At 38.0% G+C, this 26,379-nt stretch overlaps 2 protein-coding genes across 2 annotated transcripts in view; one reads left to right on the plus strand and one right to left on the minus strand.

Moving 5' to 3' along the window:
• LOC135717500 (unconventional myosin-Ia-like) overlaps positions 1-26,379 on the minus strand; it is a 45,239-nt gene that overhangs the window by 2,215 nt on the left and 16,645 nt on the right. The gene's annotated exons all lie outside the window — the stretch shown is intronic.
• On the plus strand, positions 733-23,726 carry LOC135717503 (uncharacterized). The gene is made up of 7 exons (XM_065239618.1): positions 733-887; positions 13,701-13,791; positions 13,878-14,060; positions 14,118-14,279; positions 14,347-14,464; positions 14,530-14,648; positions 23,679-23,726. Exons 1-7 carry the CDS (start codon positions 733-735, stop codon positions 23,724-23,726), a joined length of 876 nt encoding a protein of 291 aa, XP_065095690.1.

Raw genomic sequence — 26,379 nt, forward strand, 5'->3', positions numbered from 1 at the left:
ATAGATTTAGTCGGTTGGCGAATCGGGTGATTTGGATGATGTTTGTTTATTTGGAAGATATTTTCGAAACAAAGCACGATAAAATTCAGCATTATATACTATTATTACGAGTACTACTTTTTTGCTCGGATCATGTTTTGACTTCCACAGAAACTCGCTAGAATAAATAGAAAATAATAGTTTTTTGGATGAAATTTCAAAAATGTATTCAGTTTGACACATTATTTCGGACTTATCACCGCTACGATTGCAGCGTCACGGTGGTCGATTGAAACTTGGATTTTTCAATTGCGGATGAAGATATTCAAGTGGACAGCCTTTCGCCCCCGGATCCCAACACCCATACACACTTAAAATCAAAATCTGTCCTCGGTGAAATATATTGCCGTAACAGTTCAGTAAACTGAACATTTGCCGAAGTTTTGTTAAACATATAGTTCACTGAACATCGTATCTGGTTTTAGCCAAATTTCGGTAAAAACAATCATTTACCAAGCTTCGTCAATTGTAATCACTGATCTAATCGGAAAAATTTCACACTGCCGAAATCAGCAAAATAATATAATGAACTATACGGCATTCACATTTTGCTTAGCCGAAAATACTTAAAATATCTTCAACGAAGACGGACACATAAATAACTGTCAGGATTAAATTAGGTTAGGTGCGAATGAAAATTTAAAAGTAGTAGCGTCGTAGTTCAGAAAAATCAGTGAGGATGATTGCCCCGGGATGAATCTTCCTCGACGGAAGAAGCAGCACCGACAATCGGAGATCAGATGTCCGATAACGAGTACTACGAAGAGGATGAAGACGACGATCGAACTACCTTCTACGGAACCACAGAACAGAAAGGGAAGTGCAAACAAATCGGTGAATCAAAAGTGGTTCGTTTTTCTGCTCAACAAGCGATGTGTTGTGTTAGCGTTCCACATGGGCTTTCTATGTGCACTCACACTATCATAGCACGCTGCGTATCTTAACTGCAGGCAGAAGATGCCTTCTACCGCTAGGTGCGCTAGTGTTCGCAAATGACAAGTGGAGCCACTTTCTGATCCGAAGTTCCACTCCTGTGACGGAACGCTAGATGCGAAGCAATCAGTTTCTAAAATTCCTTGCAGTGGCTGTGGTGCATTGCTGCAATTGAATAAATCCAAGCAGCAGCTTATGACCACCATCTGCGAGAGGTGCCAGAGATGCCAGATTACATCCAGGGTTATTCTGCGTGGCGAATGAGGTGAGACGACTCGAGTCACTCGTGTCACCCGATTCCAGCTGGCGAGTGAGGTGAGAAAAATCACTTGGGATGAACCCGGTGAACTCTCACCTTATTCTCACAGTCGTATTTCGGTGACAAAAGTCGTACTGAAGTGACGATTTTAAGTGACAAGAGTCGTAACCTCCGCTGCAGCCGACTGGACGGAAAACCTTAGAGTTCTATAAGCGATGGTTGCGGTTTTCGGTAATTTATTACTTCTAAATTTATTTCAATCAATTTTTTTTTGTTTCTTCGGTTTCCTCAATATGGGTATTCTTGGCATAGGAGTACCGTGTAGGAATCGGAAACCCATGTCTGAGGCCATTTTGAATTCAAGATGGCGGCTTCCGGTGGGAGAAAAACTTGAAAATTCTGTCAAATACCCCTCAATATGGGTATTTTTAGAATTGGGGTGACGTATAGGGTCCGGAAATAGATGTCTGACGCCATTTTGAATTCAAGATGGCGGCTTCCGGTGGGAAAAAAAACTGGGAATTATTGCCAAATTACCCACAGTAGGAGATTTTTGGAATCTTGGTGACGTGTAGGGTTCGGAAATCGATGTCTGAGGCCATTTTGAAATTCAAGATGGTGGCTTCCGGTTGGAGAAAAACTTGAAAATTGTGTCAAATATCCCTCAATATGTGTATTTCCAGAGTGATTTGAGAATTTGGGCGTAATTACTTTTGTAAACAAACACGTCAATTACTGATTTCTCTTGAATAAAAGCTCAATCTCGCAAACAAACTATACCAAATGATGGAGGAATCATTCCTCTACCTCATAGTGTTATTACTTTTCGAGATCGAGCTTTTATTCGCGAGAAATCGGTGATTGACTTGTTTGTTTACAAATGCAATTACGCCCAAATCTCAAATCACTCCGGATTTTTAGAATTGGGGTGACGTGAAGGGACCGGAAATCGATGTCTGACGCTATTTTGACTTCAATATGGCTGCTTCCGGTTGGAGAAAAATTTGGAAATTCTGCCAAATACCCCACAAAACTGGTATTTTTGGAGTCGGGATGACGTGTACACACTTAAAACCAAAATCTGTCCTCGGTGAAATGTATTGCCGTAGCCGTACCGTAAACTGGAAATATGCCGAAATTTCGTTGAAGATACATGATTCGCCGAAATTTTAGGTTTTTTTTCAGCGAAATTTCGGTAAAGTCAAACATTTACCAAGACTCGTCAGAGGTTTTCACTGATCTAGTTGGCAAAGTGTCAAACTACCGAAGTCTTAAAAACTAATTACCGAACTCTACGGCATATTCATTTCATTTTGCCGAAAGTACTTAAAATACTTGTCAAATCAGAAACGGCCATATTCCATGTTTTCAAATTGCCGAGAATACGCAAAATAGCTGTCAGAACGAAACGAACTGTTGATAAGTGCACGCGTGTGTTATATTGTGTGGAAGCTGCTGAAAACGTTAAAATGGAGGAAGTACATCGTCAGCTGGATGCGGAGGAAGTTAGTGTAAAAAGTCGAGTACTTCAAACCCTGCGTAAGTAATAAATTTGTTTATTTCTTTTTAGACTAATTCTAGACCGAAAAACTGTATTGTTTGCTTCTTTTGTAAGCAGCAGGTTCCAGGTTATGTTGACGCCTTACAACGTCATGTCAACTACCATTTAAAGCAAAACCATTTTCGTGCTGATGTTATTCTATACAACTGCACATTTTCAAAATGCAAACTGAGCTATTCCCACTTTACTTCGTTGAAGCGACACATTCTTTATTCACATCCGCTTAAATTGAGTAAACAACCGTCAAACATTCCGTTTATTGACGACCCTTGTGCATCACCAAAAAAAATGAGGTTAGGTTTTCCGACTTCTCTTGAGTTTTCTGAACCTCAGTTGGAACAAATGAACGTGCCGGATCAAATGAATCCTTGTGAAATATCAGTGGAAGCAATAATTAAAGTAGCCTCACTAGGAATTTGTCGACTTTTGACAGACGTCTCTTTGCCTCAAATGAAGGTCGAAGAAACTATAAAGCTCTGCGAAAACTTAATCTTACTGACAACGCAACACCTGCAGCAAGAAACAAGGCTGTATTTAAAAAGTATTAATATTGATACTAATTCTGACGGTGTGATAAATTTTCTTAACGTATTTCACCTTCCTGATTTATTCGCAAATGTGTCTACTCGAAACAAGCAAACACAATATTTGGAGGAAATGGCCATTACTGTACCCAAACCAGAAGAAAAAATGCTTTCGTATCGTGAGGATGTTCGTCACGTCTATGGACATCATAAAGTAATACGCGTAAACGAAACGTTCTCTTACATACCTATTATCGATACATTGAAGTTAATTCTTAGAAACCCAGAAAATCGAAGATTGCTGAAAGAAACTGAACATCATTATCCATCTCACTCTTGGAGTACGACTAGTATTAAAGAGTATAGCTCCTTTTGCTCAGGAGAAACATACAAAAACAGGGATTATTTCATGAAGTACCCTGATGCCATAAGATTATCCTTATACCAGGATGATGTAGAGCTTGGAAATGCATTAAGTTCCCGAGCAGGCATAAACAAAGTATCGTGTATCGATTTTAAAATCCAAAACTTTCCGGATAAGTACAACAGTTCTCCACGAAGTATATTTCCTGTTATTTTCTGCACTACGCTGGACGCAAAGCACCACGGATACAATAAAATAATGCAACCGTTGGTTTCTGATCTCAAAAAGTTAGAACAAGGCGTAACAGTGTACTATGGATCCGATAAGTACGTTATCAGAGCAGTTCTGTCGGTATTCTGTGGTGATACACTTGCTGCACATGAAGTATTCAATTTACTTGGACCGGGAGCTAACTTGTTTTGCAGAATTTGCACTATTTCGCGCCCGTTCTATAAAGAAGACCCTCATAGAGAATTTCCACTACGAACAAGACAATGGTATGAAAGTCAGATGAAGTTGTTAGAAGAAGGACAAATCTCTCTATCAGAATGTGGTCTCAAAGCTGGTGGTTGTATTCTAAATGAATTAGAAAACTTCCATATCACTGAAAATTTTGCATTGGATGTCATGCATGATGTTGCTGAAGGCATTGTACCGTTAACAGTGCAATTGGTACTAAGTACTTACACGAAGGACAAAAATGTTGAAATAGACGTTTTGTATATCAACTACCGTATCAACAGTTTTGCGTACGGATATGTCGACAGGAAGAACAAACCCTCTGCTAATTTTACAGAAGAAATGCTGAAAAAGCCAAGTGCTTACAAAATGAAGCAAATTGCAACACAAAACCTTCTGTTGCTTAGAGCATTTCCATTCTTGTTCGGACACAAAATCCCTAGTGATTGCCAGTATATATTGATGATTGGCCATTTGATTAATATTACGCGAATCCTCATGTCTCCAATAATCTCTGATCATCTATTAACTGAACTTGAAGAGCATGTCAGACTTTACCAACAATTGTTCTATACAAATTTCAACAAACGGATTAATAAAAGTCATCACTTGGAGCATTATGTGCATTGTATCAAGCAAAGTGGCAATATGAAACAGTTCAGTTGCTTTACTTTTGAGCAGAAAAATAAGTCGTTTAAAAACCAATCAGCCACATGCCGAAACTTCAAGAACATTTGCAAAAGTTTGGCCAAACGACAGAGCTTTAATATGGTTATCAATTTACTTGATAATCCATTTACTGACAAAATTGTATACAAGACCGGAATCCTAATGCTACCTAAAAACAGCAAAAGCAGACATTTTTTGCAAGGAAACGATGAACCCGTGTTTGTCCCAAAAAGCGTTACAATCAATGGGATAGAATTTCGACCTAATTTAGCAGTTGCTTGTAAAAAACCTAGCATGGATCTGTTTCCTCTATTCGTCGTAATTAAAGAAATAGTTGTAGTCGACAACAAAATTAATTTTTTGGTGCAGGAATGCAATACGACAGACTACAGTGAATTCTTTCAAGCTTACGAAGTTGAAATTAATGAAAGGGAGCAATTTGTCAATACTGATGAAATTCATAACCACTCCACCTTCACCTTTTGGATGCCGTACAACAGTAAAAATAAGTACATTTCTAGGCGCTTTTACCGCCGAGATAACTGAAAGAATTAGTGTAAACACTGTGTTATTATTCATTACAGGAATATTATTATACCTATAATTCACTTTCAGATGATGAAGAAATCACCAGCCTTGCACTATTTATGTCGCTAGATGACACCGACTTCACTCGGCTGAAATTAAAAACTAGAATAATAAAAACAATACTGAGAATACAAATGCACTTAACGTCTAGCCAGCAGATAATTGAAGAGGAATACCTTGAAACAGCAGAAGAAACAGAGGAAATCGGTGCAGCAGAACAACAAGCAAGCGAAGAATCGATCCACCTCGCTAGCCGCTCGAGCCAGATAAATCCGTATGAAGGAATGACGTTGGAGCATGTAAGTTGCAAAAAACAGCTGATAATCCACTCCGTTTGACACACACCAGCAACATTAATCAACAGGTAGAAATATGACAGCTCCATGCACCATGTAAACATCACATTGAGCTGAATCTATAATATCAACAGGGGTAATAAAGTGTGGGAACCCAACGTTGAGTATAATCATAGTCACCTACTTTGGGTACTACTAACTTACTTTTGGGTAGAAAGCTAGTGGAAAATTCGAACGAATTGCACACAAGTATATCAAAACTATAGTTGAACTTGAATCCGGTTTATTTATTTACAGTGCCCAGATGAGTGAAAAGAACATACTTTTGGGAACTTTTTACTTACCGTGCAGACGGCCAATGAGAGTAATTCAAGCTGAACATTGCATTAGGTCCTAAGTAACATTGATCGATTCTCTTCGTCGACTTTTTCTTTCGTTAATAACTTGAGCATATAACCGTTTCTTGTTGTGTTTGTCGAATTAGATGCTAGATAAAAGCTTCTTTTGTCGATCTGTGTGTTGAAAATACCTGGGAATGTCTTAATGTCTTCCATAAGGCTACAAAGAGAAAGTCAACGAAGAGAATCTGTCAATGTTACTTTGGACCTAATGCAATGTTCAGCTTGAATTCAGTAACTGAGTCGAATTCAACTCAAAATAACAAAAAGTGACACTGACGAATTTACGAAGAAAATCGATCAATGCAGACAGAGCTAATGAAATCTCACGTCCACCTTTCAAAAATACCAATCTACATTGATTGATTATCTTTACCGACTCTCTCTTTCGTTAATAACTTAGCTTCAAAAACATGTTCGGCTGTTCTTATCCTCCAATATACTTAAAAATACTTTCTTTTAACCAGACTTCCTGCACACGCGCATCAGTTTCAAGTGACGAGAACATTTTGACTCTCTCTCTCCACTTTTCTCTCTATTAACGTTGCGCCCGGGCATATCACATACGAGTTGGTTTTTGCTCTTTTGCTTCTCATTCGTAAATAACTGTGAGGTGTTTGAGAATGTCTCGTCGCTTTCCGACACGAGAGAGGTATTTGTGCTGCATGTACTTGAGACAGCTCGCGCGTTAGAGCTCGTGAGATTTTCTCGTGTACCTTTTCGCCACAAAATAATATTTTGTGCTGTCGGAAGAAGTTGTGCTTTTCGTGTCAGTTTTTTTTCTCTGAAAGATTGTCAGTGATGAAGAACTGTTCAATATAAATATCGCCGCAAAAGAGGCGATTTGTTTGTTGTGCAACAAAAAGTTAACTGACCTGAGGAAATTCAGTTACCATCGACACTACAAAACTCTTCACAAAGATTTCGCACGACAACGAGGGCTGCTGGATGATGACGATCAAGGTGACGCTGGTCCTTCGAGAAAAATTTCAAAGATTGAGGTACGAATCGACCATAAAACCTATATTTCATCAATGGTCGAACTTGTAACCGTAAATGGTCTTCCCTTGAATATGCTCAAATATCCTGCGTTTCAAAACATCGTAAGGCCAATTGAGGAGGGACTTAAGTTGACAAAACACTTGGACCCGGATTCAATACGTGAGGTATTGTCAAAGGTGGCAGATCAAATCCAACTTATGATCACAAATGAAATTGCCTGTAAAATGGTTTGTCTCAAGATGGATGCAGCTACCCGAATGGACCGGGAGTTTTTGGGAATAAATATCCAGTTTGTTGACAAAAAAACTATTAGGATACGTACTCTCAAAATAATTGAGCTTCATGATAGACACACTGCAGCAAACCTCACGGAAGAAGTGCTTAAAACCCTGACGCCGTATGGGATCGATATCCGCCGACTACTAACGGTTACGACAGATAATGCTCAGAACATGCGTGCTACAATAAACCGTTTGAAGATAACACAGGAACTGGAACTTAACGGCTCTGGATTTTTCGATGACGCAAACATCGAGGAAGAGGAAGACGATGAAGAGGAAAATTGTGGTGTGGAAAATCAAGAGGATGAATGTGTTGATCGGAAAATGCAACTGATAGAGCCTATTCTTGAAGGAGTGCGATGCGCAGAACATACACTACAGCTAGCCGTGAGTGATACTCTAAAGGAGACTAAAATGAAGGAACAACTTCTGGATATTCGGAAAGTTGTGAAAACTCTGCGGAAGTTACCGTATAAAAAGCTATTTGCTGTGAGCAAGCGGAGTAAGCCAAAGCTAGACTGTCCTACGAGATGGAATAGTACATACACGATGGTACAATCTCTCACCAAAGAAAAGGATTTTATTTTGACGTTAGCAGATGGAGAGGAGCAGATCATTGGCGATAATATGTGGAACTTTTTAGAGTGTTTCATCCACGCTTTCAAACCAGTAGCAGATGCTACATTACAGCTCCAAAACTCTCAGATAACTTTTGGCGACTTTTTCTTAATCTGGGAAAAATGTACATTCCATGTGAGAAGTGCAAATAACGAAATATCTAAGGTTATCGCTGAAAAGATGGACAAAAGGCGTGTCGTTCTGATGAGTAACAGATCTTTCTTGGCTGCAATATTTGTCGATCAGCGAATCAATTTTCGAAACAGTCCGTTCATAACAGATGAAGAGAGAATCGTAGCATTGGTAATTCCACCTTTTTTTTTCGTTTGTTGTGTTTATGTAACCAATAAATTTCCCTTTTTCAGGAGTTCATCAAGCAAACGTGGGAAACCATCCAAGCTATTGCAGGTCGCTGCCAAATTGGTAACACTGCTGCTTCGTCTTCGACTGGTAATGAGCAACCAAATACACAGCCCGAAGACCCTTTTGAGGCATATCTCAATACCTTCGATGAGTCGAACAATACATTGGAGGACATACACATTATGAATGAGCTCAGCGATCTCTCTAGAATGCCACGGCTGAAACTACCGGAGAATAAAGAGAATTCTATTTTAGAATGGTGGTATCGTTTCAGAAGCACAAAACCGGAGTTGTATAACTTGGTTTCTGCACTTTTGGCGATACCTTGTACACAGGTCAGCGTGGAACGTTCGTTCAGCGTATTGGCGTTGATTCTTACCAAACACCGGACACTACTAAGCGAGGAAAATCTACGGAATATCTTGTTCATTCGTCTTAACCAGGAGCTTCTGCAGAAAGTGGATTTTAATAAGACCTAAAAAGAAAATGTGAATTTTATACTTGATTTCTTTAATTTTTAAGTTTTTTTTTTTATAAGAACTGTTTCTTTTTCTACTAAACATGAATAAATGAATTTTGCTTTCAAAAATGGCAAGCTTGAATAATATTCAATTGGATAACCCAGTTTCATTTATTTGCAAAACATAAGGGACAATCGGACATGGCCGAATCAACTTACCGTGTGGGACCGAAATCCGTACAACTTATGGAAAACATATGAGGTGTGTGGATTTAGATTCAGTACGGTACATAATTATATATCCAGCATAATTTTGGGAAAACACATCTATTTTCATGGTTCCAATACTAACAATCTGGAGCAACAATAGTACCGTTGTAAAACCATTTCTTCACAAAGCAAAAGCTGCCCACGCAAACCAACAGCATAATCGTTAAGGGGAAACTTTCCCCTACTCGATGATGCTGATAGTTTGCGTGGGTGGCATTCGATTTGTGAGGAAAGGGCTTTAGAACGGTTTGATTTAAAATGCTCTAATGTTGCTCCAACAATGTTGTTAATTATGAGCTTGTTAACAAAGACTTTCGATGACTCGTTGAAAGTTCGATGACGTATTCTGATGTAATGCCTTCAGATATCAAATGACTACCGCTATGATGGTGGCTTCTGGTGCACTTCAGAGATACAGGTTCTGAGTGAATCGTGCGTGGGGTTCTACAGTAATACGGACCTAAGGGCAGCAAATGCTTGTCATGAAGGCTTTTACCTCCAACTCTTTGGTATTAAAAGTACTTACGTAAGATTTTCTGATATTGCAAATCAAATCTGACCGCTCAATATGTGCCACATCACTCTTCATCCAACAAAGGACAGGAAAAGAGTTCCAGTGTTCTTCATGTCTTTAGAGTCTATGATTTCTGCAGAGAGGATTTCAAGTCTTCATAGTTTCTGAGCTGATGAAATTTAGGTCTGCTTTTGTTGAATTTTTGATGCAAAGTGTCAATGTGAAAAAAAACCCGCTAGCTAAGATCTAAATGGCTAGTGAGAGTATATTCTAGCTTGAACATATATTTCGCATTTCACACCAAACAAATAGGCGCGTTTTAACAAAGTGTGATAAAGGTGCGGTTTCCGTCTTGTGTCTTCAGAGCACTTATTAGATAAATGCACCTCTCCTACTAATATCACAAAGTTGAATGAGAGTAACCAATTTAAATTACTGTACAAAATGTAAATTTGTTGAGCAACCACAATTGTTCGGTTTGTTGCTTTTTTAGTTAGAATGCAATGCTTTATGTTCATTATTATGTGATTTACAAAAAATCAAGATAACGATTGGTTAGAACATTTTAAAATCTCAGACTAACGTTTTTAATAATCAAGAAAATCATTAAACTCGTCGGATATATTAAAGCTCCCTAAATAGAATAAAAAAATTATGATCTGAGAAATTAGGGAAAAAAAATCCAACTCTTCAATTGTATTGTGGCAGGTTGGTTAACGCATGGTGTAAAAATAGGGAAATCTGTTACTAAGCTGAATATTTCACAGTTTGTTTTCCTTTTTTCGATCTTTTAAAATTATTTTAATGATATTTTGAAATTAAATCGCACAAATAACCTTGCAAATAATAAACCAAAAGCTTCTATCGACGTGCAAAGAAGTAAACCCAAGAGTAAACCACACTATCCCAATCCAACTTTTTTTTTCTTCATCTTTCATGATGAGATATAAACAATATTTTTGCACACTTAGATTTTTTGCCAAAATGGGCCGAGCAGCTCGGCATTTTATTTTGCTGGATATCATTTATGTTAGTTAGCTGAATCTCGGCAAGTTTTTCACTGAGATCCAGTAATATAAAAAGCCGAGCTGCTCGGCCCATTTTTGCAAAAAATCTAAGTGTGCAAAAATATTGTTTATATCTCATCATGAAAGATGAAAAAAAAATTGGATTGGGATAGTGTGGTTTACTCTAAGTGCGTGTATGTAATTTTTTTTCAGGAATCTATCTAATCCTTATAAGGAAAAACTGATTCGCTTGGATTTCCAATATAAAAAAAATCAAAATGTGTCAGAAAAAAACAGTTTTTGGTGAAGTAAATTTGTCCATATGCGAAACCTACTGCCAAAAAATAAAATAAAATAAAATAAAAACAAAAAATTTTGCCGAATGTGGGCATATTAGTGGAATTCCTGTATAAAGAAAAAGAGAACCATAATAAACGGGTACCATACTTTACCGATATCATAAATAGTACGACCATACCAAATAAACTAGGGATGATATCCCGAATTGGTGTTTAGGCGCTTTTTATGGTTATTGTTTATGCGGGAAGGATTAGTAATTTTCATTTAATTCCACTACCTTATTTGCTTATCCTTGACAGATACGCGTATTTTGTCTACAATGTGCAGACTTCTGTCAAGGATAAGCAAATAAGATAGTGGTTTTAAATTGACATTACTAATCCTTCTATCTTTCTTAATAAAAATACACCGTACTGCGTAAACAATCAATCTTCCAGCACGAGAAAAGTACGCGAGACGAGCTCACGAGAAAATGCACACGAGCTGTTTCATGTACACGCAGCCCATGCTCCCCGCTCGACCCGGCAAGAGACGAGACATCGCTATGCACGTCGCAACAGAAACTCGCATGTATTGATACAAGGCTCGCTCATTTCCCTTGTGCCTCGTTCGTTTACTTCACACAGCTCACCATAACTGAGAGGGGTACGAAATTAGGTAGCGCAAAGCACACTGTCTCTTCTCTGTGCTCACGAGATTTCAGGAAGCCTGCTTTTAACATGCTATGTTGAAAAATTAGTTCAAAATATCAATGCAGTCAAGTTATTAACGAAAGAAAAAGTCGATGAAGAAAATCGATCAATGGTGATTGGCCTATTTGAAAAGTGACGCGAGGTTTCATTAATTCTAGATCAACAATAGAAAAGGGCCCATCAGCATTTGTAAACAAACCGTTCCAAAGCCCTTTACTCACAAAGTGAAGGCCACCCACGCAAACCAACACTATCATCGGAAACTTCTACTTACACGATGATGGTGTTGGTTTGTGTGGGCGGCCTTCGATTTGTGAGTAATGGGCTTTGGAACGGTTTGTTTATAAATGCTGATGGGCCCTTTTCTATTGTTGATCCAGAATTCCTGTTTGCATTGATCGATTCTCTTATACGCCCGCAAAAACGCGAACCATCACATGACCTTACCGATAATGGTTATAAATTGTTTATAATCCCTGCTAAACTTCAACTGAAATGGTTATGGAACTTTACATGAACGTTTGTGTGATAAAGTTTTAACCTTATATATTATGGTTTTTTGGAAGCGGACCTTACAAATAATGGGTTGTTAAGAACCATTACCATTCCAAATTCTTGTTTTCTCCATACATTTTCGGAAAGAGAACTATATTAGAACGTTTTTACTTATGGTTTGAGAACATTAATGGTTATGGTTATGGTAGTCAGTAAGGTCCATTAATGGTCAACTTTACGTGAAATATATCGTGAATTGGTAATCAGTAATTTACAGGCAACCAATTCGCGATATATTCCACATAAAGTTGATCGATGTTACAAAATCATTCATGGACCTTACTGGTTACCATAACCATTACCATTAATGTTCTCAAACCATAAGTTAAAAGGTTTTAGTATAGTTTTCTTTCCGGAAATGTATGGAGAAAACAAGAATTTTGAATGGTAATGGTTCTTAACAACCCATTATTTGTAAGGTCCACTTCCAAAAAACTATAATATTTAAGGTTAAAACTTTATCATTAAACGTTCATGTAAAGTTCCATAACCATTTCAGTTGAAGTTTAGCAGGGATTATAAACAATTTTAACCATTTTAGGTAAGGTCAATTTATGGTTCGCGCTTATGCGGGCGGCCGATTTCTTCACCTCCGCTTAAGCATTAAACCAGGTTTAATTATATGGGTAAACCTGGTTTAAGATTTAAGCGGAGTTGAAGACATCGGCTATAATAGTCAATTCGACAGTGACACTTTTTGTAATTTTGAGTTTAATTCGGCTCAGTTACTGAGCTAGTCTCATTGGCCGTGTTCTGTTAGTTGTAATTCAAGCCGAACAATGCATTAGGTCCATACCATTGATCGATTCTCTTAATCGACTTTCTCTTGTATCGAACAGTGTTAAAAAAAATAGCTTGAAATATACATGGCCATGGAGATGCAAACAGAAAATCGACGAAGAGAATCTGTCAATGTTATTTAAGACCTAATCTATTATTCGGCACGTTTTTTTTTTATTTATTTCTATGGAATAATATTTTGATCAAATGCAGCTCTCATATTTCTACTTGTGTTAAACAATGACAATATTGTTAAATTGTGTTGATAAACCCTGGTGTATACTCAATATTAACAGGGCAGAGGTATGTTAATATTATGTAAATAATGTTCTGAATTTTGCCAGGAGATCAACATCGATACCGTTCTATCAAAAACTAATAAAGGTCAGGAGTTGATGGAAGCTTTGAAGGAAAACCGCAATCTTGATGACAAGATGATTAAAAAGATAACCCACCTGCTATGTGATTTCCTAACATCGATTTACGGAGTGTACACACTTAGATTTTTTTGCCGAGATGGGCACCACCGAGCAGCTCGGCATTTTATTTTGCTGGAAATTCAGCAAAAAATATGTTTGTTAGCTGAGATCTCGGCAAAATTCCCGTTTGTTAGCTGAATCTCGGGAAGTTTTTCACTGAGATCCAGCAAAATAAAATGCCGAGCTGCTCGGTGGTGCCCATCTCGGCGAAAAAATCTAAGTGTGTAGGTTTTGAAATAGTTCGAAAATAAGTTTGAATCCTTTTTCATATTCTACTTTTGTATTTCAGCCGTGCTACCACATACCACAAAAACCTTTTGGCCAAATCTCTAGTGCAGTCGTATCCGATGTTGGCATCAAAAGTTTCCGATATTCCTCAAGTACGAATTTAACCTGTACCAAAAACAAGGAGTGATTCCTCTAACAGGATATTAACTACACAAATTCTCCATTATTATATGTTTAGGCCTTATGGTTTTATGTCGATGGTCGGGGGCCAGGACGACACGCAGGAAAAATCCATTATCATTTGGAATACCTCGCTAAACAATCTGGCCAAAGAGTTATCAACAGAAAATCGGCACCGAAAGAGGAAACGTGTGAATCAAGCGAGCATCAGCCACTAGGTGAGATCGAACTGATAACTTTGGTAGGTTATATTAATTATATGTTATTGGTGTATTTTATAATTTGTTTTATTTACCAGATCGAGGAATTGAAATTTGTCGTTCCAACCGAGGACAATAAAACTCGGATTGCATATTTATGGGATTCAACATTTGACTACCGCTGCCAGTATCGTGCGAATAAAGATGTTTTTTCGTTTTTGGAAGAATTTCCTGTTGCCTCGGCGTTTGATGGCGAGCTGGTATTCAATGTTTAATGCTCTGTACAAACTCTCTAAATGAATTTTCAACCATATTTTTCTTATCCAGATTGATTACGACTTCAAGAAAATGAAGAAAAACACGGTGGACTTCACCGATAACTGGAAGCATTGGCAGGAAAAAGTTTTGCAAGGACATCGCCACCTATTCAGAGAAATAAGTAATGGTTCGTATAACATTCATTCATTAATAATTCATCAACTAGATTTGCATGTGTTGTGGTTTGTTTAGATTTTGTACGTGCATTGGCAATAATCCGTGCCAAAAATCCAACACGAGGCTCAAAGCGCTTGCGTGATGAGGAGTCAGCGAAGGAGAATCCGCTTAAAGGAATTATCGATTGGGTTAGCGTAAGTTGTTCAATTTTATAAAAAGAGAAATGTCAATTAAAAAGAACAATATGTTAAAATTATAATATTTATATGTTACATAATATTTTGTTGGTAGAAGCCACATCAATGCCATACTAGCTTATAAGTTACTAAAACAATCTTATAAGAATTTACTGTTTTTAACATTTTTAATTATGGTACACAGGTACACGACGCAATTCTCATCCACCCCATCACTCCTACTTTGATTGTGCGCGGTGACTTGTTGGACAGGGGCGAACAGTGTTACATCGCATGGAAGGGTATGAATATACCTATCGGATGCAACATTATTTCTGCGTTTGGAAAGCTGTGTCAAAGTTTCGACGTGTTTGCCGTAGATTGCGTGCCTAGCGACAAGCAGTTCTTTCTTTTCTTCAAGGCGGCTGTTTTCGCTGTCAGTAAAATCGGAACTACTGGGGAAAAATTTGTGCGTTCTCTAGGGTAGAAATCAGTTGGTCCAGTAGAATTAATCAGTATCGCAGCAAATTTCCTACAAGTTTTTTTTTATAGAAAAAATCGCAATTATTTAGAGATAAAGGAGTATGGTCGATTACCTTTTTGTGAAATCAAAATGTAGAGTAAAAATCTAGCGTGTTAGTCAGAGAAATGATTTATTGTCACAGAAGAATACGATTGTAAACAAAAATACGTTTGAATAAATAGAAACAATGGTTAAGTTTTATTATATTTCTTTTCATTGAATACCAAAATTACAAATAATAGAGAGAAAAACATAAAAAATACCGAGAAACCGCAAAAAAAAAACTACCGAATTGCAGTAAACATTTTTGCCGAAAAGCAGTAAAATATTTTACCAAAGAAATCGGCAAATTATGACAGCTGGGACAAATTTTGTTCTGCCGATCTCACGGCATTCAAATGGTTTACCGAGATGTTTGCCGAGAGCTCGGCTGTTGGATTCTCGGCAGTTTTTTTTGCCGGTTTCGGCAAAAAAATCTAAGTGTGTAGGGACCGGAAATAGATGTCTGAGGTCAATTTAAAATTCAAGATGGTGGCTTCCGGTTGGAGAAAAACTTGAAAATTCTGTCAAATATCCCTCAATATGGGTATTTTTGGAATTGGAGTGACGCGTAGGGACCGGAAACCCATGTATGACATCATTTTGAATTCAATATGGCGGCTTCCGGCTAGAGAAAAAACTGGGAAATACTGCCAAATTACCCACAATATTAGTATTTTTGGAGTCAGGGTGACGTGTGGGGACCGAAAAACCGTGTCTGACGTCTCTCTGAAATTCAATATGGCGGCTTCCGGTAAAAGAAAAACTAGGAAATACTGTAAAATACACCACAATATGGGTATTTTTGGAATCTAGGTGACGTGTAGAGCCCGGAAAGCAATGTCTGACGCCTTTTTGAAATCCAATTTGGTGGCTTCCGAATACAGAAAAATAGAAAAATACGGATGGGTTTTCCGTCCTTACACGTCACTCCGATTCCAAAAATACCCATATTTACCCCTCAATTGGACAGAATTCCCAAGTTTTTCTCGAACAGAAACCACCATATTGAATTCAAAATGTCTCTACACATCACCACAAGCAAAAATATCCATATTGAGGGGTATTTGATAGTATTTTTTAAATTTTTCTGTAACTTCAAAAAAGGCGTGAGACATCGATTTCCGGTCCCAACACGTCACCAAGATTCATGAAATACTCATAAGGCGGTGTATTTGACAGAATATCCCAGTTTTTATTTAACCGGAAGCCGCCATCTTGGATATCAAAATGGCCGTTTCCAAAAATATCCATAGTAAGGGGTATTCGACAGAATTTCCCAGTTTTCTCCAACGGGAAGCCGCCATATTGAATTTCAAAACGGCCTCAGACATCGATGTCCGGTCTCTACACGTTACCAAGATTCCAAAAATACGCATATTGTGGCTAATTTGGCAGTATATCCCAGTTTTTCTCCAACCAGAAGTCACCATATTGAATTTAAAAATGGCGTCAGACAAGGTTTTTGGTCCCTACACGTCACCACGATTCCAAAAATACCCATAATGTGGATAATTTTACAGTATTTCCCAGTTTTTGTCCAACTGGAAGCCGCCATATTGAATTCAAAATGGTGTCAGACACGGGTTTCAAGTCTCTACACGTTACCATGATTTCAAAAATACCGATATTGAGAGGAATATGACAGAATTTCCAAGTTTTTCTCTAACCGGAAGCCGCCCTATTGAATTTTAAAATGGCCTCAGACATCGATGTCCGGTCCTTACACGTCACCCCGACTCTAACCAATAATCTACCAATATTGTGAGGTATTCGACAAAATTTTCAAGTTTTTCTTCTAGCCGCAAGCCGCCATCTTGAATTTCAAAACGGCCTCGTATATTGATTTCCGGTTCCTACACGTCATCAAGACTCCAAAAATATCCATATTATGGGTAATTTGGCAGTACTTGCCAGCTTTTATCCAACTGGAAGCTGGCATATTGAATTTAAAATTGTGTCAGACATCTATTTCCGGTCCCTACACGTCACCAAGATTCCAAAATTACCCATATTGTGGGTAATTTGGCAGTTTTTCCCTAACCGGAAGTCGCCATATTGAATTTGAAAAAGGCCTCAGCCATCGATTTACGGTCCTTACACGTCACCCCGACTCCAAAAATACCAATATTGTGGGATATTTTACAAAAATCCCAAGTTTTTCTCCGACCGGAAGCCATATAGAATTTGAAAAAGGCGTCAGACATAGGTTTCCGGTCCCTATACGTCATCAAGATTCCAAAAATACTCACATTGAGATGTTTTTCACAGAATTCTCAAGGTTTTTCTCCACCCGGAAGCTTGAAAAAGGCGTCAGACATGGTTTTCCGGTCCCTACACGTCACCAAGATTTTAAAAAAATACCCAATATTGGTAGTATTTCCCTAACCGGAAGCCGCCATCTTAAATTTCAAAACGGCCCCAGACATCGATGTCCGGTCCGTGCACGTCACCCCGATACCAAAAATACCCATATTATGAGGTATTTGATAATATTTTCAAAAAACTTTTTTATGAAATAAATCCCAATTAATGGGTTTTTGTTACGTCTGGTTCGATTTACGAACCGCCGCGCCGGTTTGGCTCGTAAATGAAGGTTCCAGCGTATTAATAATTAAAAAAAAAAACACGATCGGAAAAAAAATCTTCGCTCGCAATCGAAAACAACAAACAGCAAAAACTGAAAGGGTCTAGCACAGACCGAACATTTTCAATTAATTTTAATGATATTTTTATGCATGATTTCAAACATGTGAACGTGGATTATGTTTAAGAAAAAATTAAAATATTTTAATCTACCTTGTTTGACATGGAATACGACTCGAAACGCATGTTTATGTAAAAAATAAAAACCTGCGATTAAACTGATAAATGAACCTACAAAAACTGTGTAGGCCCTTTTCGAAAAACAAAGCAAACTGACATTTCGGCGAATGAACACCGAGTCACTTTGCAACTCACCTAAGAATGAACCTCTCACCTCACCCGAGTCGACTGTCGGAATAGAGTGAGAAGAGTCATGTGACTGCGAGGTGACAATTGACGAGTGCACGGATGGATTTGAGTTCACTCACTCGACAAAAAGTGACACAACAGCGGGGCCCTGTTTACTAAAAAAATTCACTCGACAAAAAGTGACACAACAGCGGGGCCCCGCTGTTGTGTCACTTTTTGTCGAGTGAGTGAACTCAAATCCATCCGTGCACTCGTCAATTGTCGTCTCACCTCATTGACGAGTGCACGGATAGATTTTAGTTCACTCACTCGACAAAAAGTGACACAACAACGGGGCCCTGTTTACGAAAAATGAACACATGAATAATGCTCACGTATTATTTGAAAAGGTCCTATCAACTATTGCAAACAACTTGCTAGGTTCTTTTCACGAGCACCGAAGTACGCCCACGCAAACCAAGAGCACTATCGGGAAGGGGACAATTTCCCCTACCCGATGATGTTGTTAGTTTGCGTAGGCGTATTCGGTTCGCACGAAAAGGGCTTAACAAGTTTTGTGTACAAAAGATGATAGGCCTGTTGCAAATGTTACGCGAGTATTATTCATGTGTTCATTTTTAGTAAACATGGCCCCGCTGTTGTGTCACTTTTTGTCGAGTGAGTGAACTCAAATCCATCCGTGCACTCGTCAATACGCCACGCAGAATAACCCTGGGAGTAGAACAGCTGATCACTAAAATCCACAACTCTGGGGAACACGGGGTGACATCCATCTGGTCGGATGCATCAACGTTGGCAAGAACGCCCTGTTCAACGGCCTTGTCCGGTCCGATCTGTGCAAAGTCAAAGCAACTGATCTGATCCAACGAGCCACGGCTTGCCCTTGGCTCGAAACGAGTTCAGTCCGAACCGAAGAGGAAAAACTACGCAAGTACCAAGCACCGGATCACCCGAATTTGCCACTCTCACATTGGTCAAACCTTCGCCTGCGATGCACGGTAAGTTCTGATTATTTATGGCTAGATTGATAGTGTTTTATTTTTCGTGGAATAAAAAAAAACAATGTTATAAAATTGTATCCTACTATTTTTATTTTCCTTTAAAATTGCAACCGTAATCAAGCAAACAAATAAAAAAAAAATGAAAAACAGCCAGGATTAACCAAAAAAAATACCGATAAACGGTAAACAATTTTTCCGAAGGATTGGCAAAATTTGACAGTTGTGGTAAAATAATTGTGCTTTGCCAATCTAACGGTAATTGAATGTTTTACCACAGAGAACAGACGTTCAAGCTCGGTCAGAAACATGTGTAAAATAAGTGGGAACGTCGCCGTTCCGTGGTGTTAGCATCTCCTGATTTTCTCTATAAATTTTCTACTTTCGACCAATTTGGCGCTAGTATCGATAAATTTTCTGTTGAAAATTGCCACTTGGCGCTACTAGCACTTAGTCTCTAGTGTAATTTGTGCAACGCCATCATGTTGTCAAAGAGGGTTTTTAAGTGGGGAAGTCGCCGTTAGTGGCGCTTAAGTCGAATAGGAATCTTTACACAAGTTTTTAGAGAAATTTTGTTCGAGCCTCATGAATCCGATCGACGTTGTTAATTTGTCAACTTGTCACTCCCAACACAGTTTACTCATTTTTGGGTAGGTTTAGTTTTGTCCGATCTGGGTGTATTCTACCCAAATTTGGAAGTTTTCAAATAGCGTGTTAATATTTCGTACACGGTAACCGCAAAATACCCAATAATGACTGCAAAGTAAGCATTTTCGAAGGAGACTGGGACTACCCATTAAATGAGTAAAAATATTACCTATTTATGAGTATTTTTTATTCAAAAATGAATACTTACTACTTGTTTTTGTAGTTGTAATTACTCATAAATGGATAAAATTTTACTCATTTAATGCTTAGTCCCAGTTTCCCTCCAAAATGCTTACTTTGTAGTCATTATTGGGTATTTTGTGGTTACCGTGTATGAAAATCTAACTGGAAAAGTCAAAGATGCACTTCAGTCTGATTGGAATGACGTTTGTCTACGCGGCTAATGAGAACAACCCAAAATTTGAATTTAGCTTACTCATAAATCACAACGTGCAGGAACTCCAGCGATGAGTAAATTTGCCTCATGTTTTTCCCTAAGAGAAGAGGACGGTGGCGAAAACGAACCACTTGTCTATCAAACGTGAACCAGCTCGTGATTGGCCGATTTGAAGTGCGTAAGATAGATATAGAGATAGACATAGAGACTAAAAAGAGTAAGAAGCCAATTAATCATGTTTTGTTGTTTTTGACATCATCCACATCCAGAGGGCCATTCACTTTCAAATGTATGGGAATGGTAGAAAACCATTTGGAAATGCATGAAAATTTTCAGTTTTTATTCATTATCGTCTTTATAGGCAGTTTTAGATGCTCAAAAATTGCACGAGTACATTACTATGGTGATAAGGTAAACACTCGTTTATTTGTTTCTTTCTGTGAAAACATGTTTAGTCACAAATCGTGGATTTTCTGATATTCTCCATACTGCAAAAATGATTTTCCTACCACTGAAGGGGCGACATCTCTCGGATCTTCAGTTCAAATCATATAATTAATTGTCTCCTCTTCCTCTTAGGTTTTTCCAGGAAGAAATTCCCGAACACGAGAAGATTTTATTCACTTATGGCGGTAAGCTCCAACTCGGATTAACTTTTAATACCGTCCCTGTTTGTATGATCTGAAAAATGTTTGCTCAGAATTATGTTGATTAACTCTGATGTCGACATCAAACCAGCCGGACATTCTTGATCGGGATTTAATCCGAGGATAATACCGGTTGGAGCTTACCACCATTAGTCTATTGAAAAATCAAAGTGAAGATTAACTCACAGATGGCGAGTCAATGAAATTTATATAAGGTCTGGGCCAACAGGCAGCTTGCTGGTGTTAGAAGCAAAAATGTTGTAAACACTGCTGAACATCTCCGAACAGATAGAAATACGTCACTGCCAACATACTGAGAACAGATAGAAATACGTCACTGACAACAGCTGTTTTGTGTAAAAAGATAAACATTGCAATAAAATACGAACACCACTAAACATTTGCACATTTCACGAACACCAAAATAAGCCCTTTGACCCAGACCTTATATAAACGTCATTGATGGCGAGTGGGTGAAAATGGTAATGACTAAAGAGCCTGAATTTATAAAGAGACGACATGTCAAAATTGGAACAATCGATTATCTGTCAAAGTCATAAGAAAAGTCATTCCAATCGAGCAGAAGACCTGTCAAATGGATAAGATGTCGCCTCTTTATAAATTCAGGCTCTTTAGTAATGACGTGTTGATATCTGTCAAACACGTGAATTTTTTTTACAACACGGTTAGAAAAAAGTACCCAAAATTAAGTTCTTTCCACTCATCTCGGCACTATGGTGCAGGAACCCAAAAGTAGGTAAAGCGGGTCAAAGTAATTTTCATTTACTTGTGTGCAATTCGTATGGAATTTTGCACTGGCTTTTTAACCAAAAGTAAGTTAGTTGTACCGAACAGTGGATAAATATGATTACTCAACGTTGGGTTCCCACACTTTATTACCCCTGTTGGGTGGTTTTGCTCCTCCATTTTTGACAACATTAGAAGGAGAAAAGGAGACAAACTAGTCAAAAGTAGATAAAAGTGATGAGTGTTATTGAAGTTGAAGTAATTGAGATGGGTTAACTTTTACTCATAAAAGGATATTTGATTCTTACCGTGCAAGCGGAGGGGTTGTTTTCGTTTTGTTTATTTTTATTTACGAATGAAAGTTCTTACAGCAAACAAAAAATTTCTCACAGCTAACAAAAAATTTCATCTCACTAACCACAAGCAAATCGCATCAATACGAACCCGCCTGGAGAGGACAGATTTTTGAGGTTAGTTACAGAAAAACATGAGGCAAATTTACTCATCGCTGCGTTCCTGCACTTTTGGCGATTTTTTGTAAACTAAACCCAAATTTGGGTTGTTCACATTCGCCGTTTACACAATTGGATGGATATTCTGTACTCAAATTTGAGTAAAAGTATGTTTACCTATTTTTGGGTAACTTCCTTTTTGGCTGAACTGAGTGATTTTCGACTCAAAAATGAGTAGCCTCAAAATAGCGTGTATAGGTTATATGAAAATCAGAAACTTGCACGGCGAATGAGAACAACCCAAATTTGAGTTTAGTTCACTCATAATCGCCAAAAGTGCAGGAACTCAGCCATGAGTAAAATTTGTCTCATGGTTTCCTGTGGAAAACCTAAAAAATCGGCCGGAAAATGAGGAAATTAATCATGTTTTGTTATTTTTGACATCATCCACATCCAGAGGGCCAGTCACTTCGAATGTATGGGAATGGTAGGAAACCATTTGGAAATGTATGAGAATTTTCAGTTTTTATTCATTATCGTCTTTATGGGCAGTTTTAGATGCACAAAAATTGCACGAGTACATTACTATGGTGATAAGGTAAACACTCGTTTATTTGTTTCCTTCTGTGAAAGCATGTTTAGCAAAAAAACGTGGATTTTCTGATATTCTCCATACTGCAAAAATGATTTTCCTACCACTGAAGGGGCGACATCTCTCGGATCTTCAGTATAGCTACTACTCAAATCATATAATTAATTGAAGAAAATTTTATTCAGCCTCGGAGTAGTACCAATAGACTGAGTGAATCCAATCTTTACTTTTCTCAAATTCGGGAATTTTTCCCTGGAAAATCCTGGGAAAACATGAGGCAAATTTACTCATCGCTGAGTTCCTGCGCTTTTGGCGATTATGAGTGAACTAAACTCAAATTTGGGTCGTTCTCATTCGCCGCGTGTATAAAGTTATGTGGAAACGTTGCCGTTACGTTGCGCTAGCATCTCCTGATTTCCTCTATAAATTTATCACTTTCGACCAATTGGGCGCTAGTATCGATAAATTATCTGTTGAAAATTGCCACTTGGCGCTACAAACAACTTAGTGTCTAGTGTAAGTTTTGCAACGCCAGCGCCACCGTGTTGTCAAAGAGGGTTTTTTAAGTGGGGAAGTCGTAGTTAGTGGTGCTTAAGTCGAATAGGAATCTTTACACAAGTTTTAAGAGAAATTTTGTTCGAACCTCAACGTCTGCACATTTTCTTGAATTTACTATGTAGCCGGTCAGCTTAATCATCATCATGCAGTGGCTGCGTAGATTTTTTACGGCAATTTCCCAATAAGTCTTGATTTTTTATCACTCCTGATTTTCAAAAAAAAAAATCACAACCTGCATCGTAGAAGTTACTCTCTCTGATTGAGATTCTTCTGACGTGATCGACCGTGTGTGAACTAATGAAATATTTCATCAAATATTTACTATCGAAAGCTGTCAGTTGGTTTAACCACATGTGGCGGCTTTCGTCGAAGACCCCTACATCACAAATCATTATGATACTCATCACCATGTGCACCAGTTCATCCGCATACAAGAACGGTTCACTTTTCGGTTTTCCGCATAGTTCGAAGTGTTTCTTTCTTTATCCTTAGAAACAAATTTTTGAGGAACTTCACGTGGGAATCATCTGCGTGGGGTAAATTATTAAATTGCAACAATTTCTAAATTAATTAGATTATGAAAATTTGTTTTAATGGGTCCCACACACGGATAGTTGCAATTTTATCATCAAACAGTGTTGCAAGGTCATGTTCAGAAAATCTGGACCAATTAAAATATAAAATCTGGAAAAATCTAGAAACCTTAACAAAATCCAGTTTTTAACATGATGCTATTGAAATCAAAGTGATGTGCCAATCTTCCGTAAAAATCGGTCAGTATGATTACAGACAAACAGACATAACACATAGAATATTTCTCACTGTAGAACATCGTCGCTAAAACATTACCGTCATCTGTTGAGTACAATGTGGTGGGCACTACACTGAATAGATGGCGGTAGTGTGTAAACGTCAAACGCAAGGGAATTGACTATGCGCGCCACAGGTGGCGGTACTACCAACTACGATACTTTTAAATTGTCCGTTAAAGGCTTGTTCTATGAACAACTTGCGAGAGTTATGTCTGTTTGCCTGTGGTACAACCCTTATGCTATACCATTTATATAATTCAAGTAACCTAAGAAGATCAATAATTGGACGTTAAATGAGAGAGCTTTAAACAAAACACATTTGCATGTATTTTGGGGGTGTATTTAAGCTTATGATCGGGAGTGTAGGTTACCCGAGCAAAGTAAAATACCAACCTGATATCATCTTGAAAACAAGTCTTGTTATTCCAGATATCATTTTGTTTTCAGTTGTAATCGCATAACTAATTTAGTTATCAACATCGACTAATTGTGTTATCAGTTTGTTGTTATCATGAAAGAATATGAAATGATGGAAGGTTACTTTAAAACTTCAAATATTATTCGCATGGTAAGAAAAAAACACACTGCCAAGCATGTCTCAGTTATCTGCGTAAGGCTTTAATACCAAATCGATAAAATAATTTAAAATTTGTTGAAAATATTTGCATGGATCACAGGATGTGTTATCAGGATGTTTTCGGTGATAACTAAATCAGTTATTTTTGTGATATCCACAGAGTAATTTTTTGTTATAATTTTTGTTATGTTGGCTGCTTATTCAACCACATTTTCAATTATCAAATCTGATCAAGATCTCAAGCTGAATATACGAGAAAGGCACGTATATACTAGCGCCGCATATTGCGAAAATTCTGAACTATTGTCACTCAACAAAAAGATCTTGACTTCCTGAAAAACTTTGCCCAATACATTTACTTTCTATCTGGAAAGGATCTAGAGATATTTTATATGCGAGAATTTCACATGTATAGTAGCGCCGGGAAGTGCCCACCTGCGAAAAGGCCTTGACCTCCTGAACAACTATGCCGAAGACAGTACCTTTCTATCTGGTCGGGAACTCGAGATATATCACATACAAGAATTTCACATGTATACTAGCGCTACGTAGTGAGAAAATTCTGAACTACTATCCACCAGCGACAAGGCTATGATCGACTGAACAACTTTGTCCAAGACAGTAACAGTCTATATGGTCAGGATCTCGATATATTCCATGTTGTAATCAATTAAGTCAAATCCCACGTAGTATGGTCACAGTTTACGCGGTTTCTATTTACATTTTCCCTATTATCCGCATTTTTTGGGTGTTTACTGTAATCAAAGTTTAGCTTGTTTAGATCAAAACAAGTTTTTTTTTAGGAATACTCGTTGATTTCAGATCGATTGATAACCCAGCAACAAAATGGCAATGGAAAACTCATGTGTGTTGTACAAAGTAGAACAGCGCGAGTAACGGAGGGTTAATATAATTTGATGAAAATATGTATTTCATTAGAGCCTAATTGTTCAGTGCATAGGCTGTGCCTTCCGCTAAGAAGGCTTATCTAGGGACCAACCCCCTAGTCTATACACCTACTGTCCTTCCCGTTGCACTCGTCAGCTCGTGCGATACTCTAGACACACATGGGTGGTCGTATCCGGGTCCTCCCCTGGGTAGGCTCGTGTCCGTCCAGGTTCTGGTACATTAACTTATCTATATGCATGGTAATTATACTTTTAAAACTCACCTTTTGATTATAATGTCGAAAATGCTGAAACTAAATAAAGGTTAGCGATCCATATAAGGTGTGTGCTGCGACGGAGTAGTAATTGAAGGAAATGAGGTTCTGATGTGATGTATAGGTAATTCTAAAATAGGTAAATCAATTAATCATTAGCTGCTAACAGTTACTAATAAATGGGTACGATAAATCACTCATCAATGAGTATTGCCACTCCCACTGAAAAATGGGCAAAACCTTTATCATAAATGGATATTCGATTCCTACCGTGTATTTAAAGTAAAGTAAGGATCTTATCAAGCAAGCACACACCTTTTACGATTCTTATCCTACTTACGGTTTCCTGCACATACGACTTTTCCTAGATACAAGCTTCGTCCAGTATACATTGGCTGTCTCCAACCGGCATGATCCTTTCTGTCTGCTTCCTCTTGCCGGTGCAAGTTTAATTCTTCTTTTCTTGTTCGAATTTTCTTTTTCTTCTATTGATCTTCTGGTCGTGTTCCCATTTGTCCTCAGGCAGTTAATATTAGTACATGATAGGAAGAAAGAAAGAAATAGAACAAGTTAAGTGTGGGTCGCATGCATTGGTTACTTATTTGGGTCATGGTGTTGTCTTCCCTATTTATTTGCCTCTAT

This window comes from Ochlerotatus camptorhynchus, unplaced genomic scaffold (genome assembly GCF_037179485.1).
Source record: "Ochlerotatus camptorhynchus isolate MF236.1 unplaced genomic scaffold, CSIRO-AGI_Acam_v1.1 ptg000058l, whole genome shotgun sequence".
Classification (NCBI taxonomy): domain Eukaryota; kingdom Metazoa; phylum Arthropoda; class Insecta; order Diptera; family Culicidae; genus Ochlerotatus; species Ochlerotatus camptorhynchus.

Coding starts and splice junctions, on each gene's coding strand:
- LOC135717503 (XM_065239618.1), top strand. CDS start 733: ATGAATCTTCCTCGACGGAAGAAGCAGCACCGACAATCGGAGATCAGA. Junction 13,792..13,877: donor AAGTTTCCGATATTCCTCAA/GTACGAATTTAA, acceptor TTATATGTTTAG/GCCTTATGGTTTTATGTCGA. Junction 14,280..14,346: donor CGGCGTTTGATGGCGAGCTG/GTATTCAATGTT, acceptor TTTCTTATCCAG/ATTGATTACGACTTCAAGAA.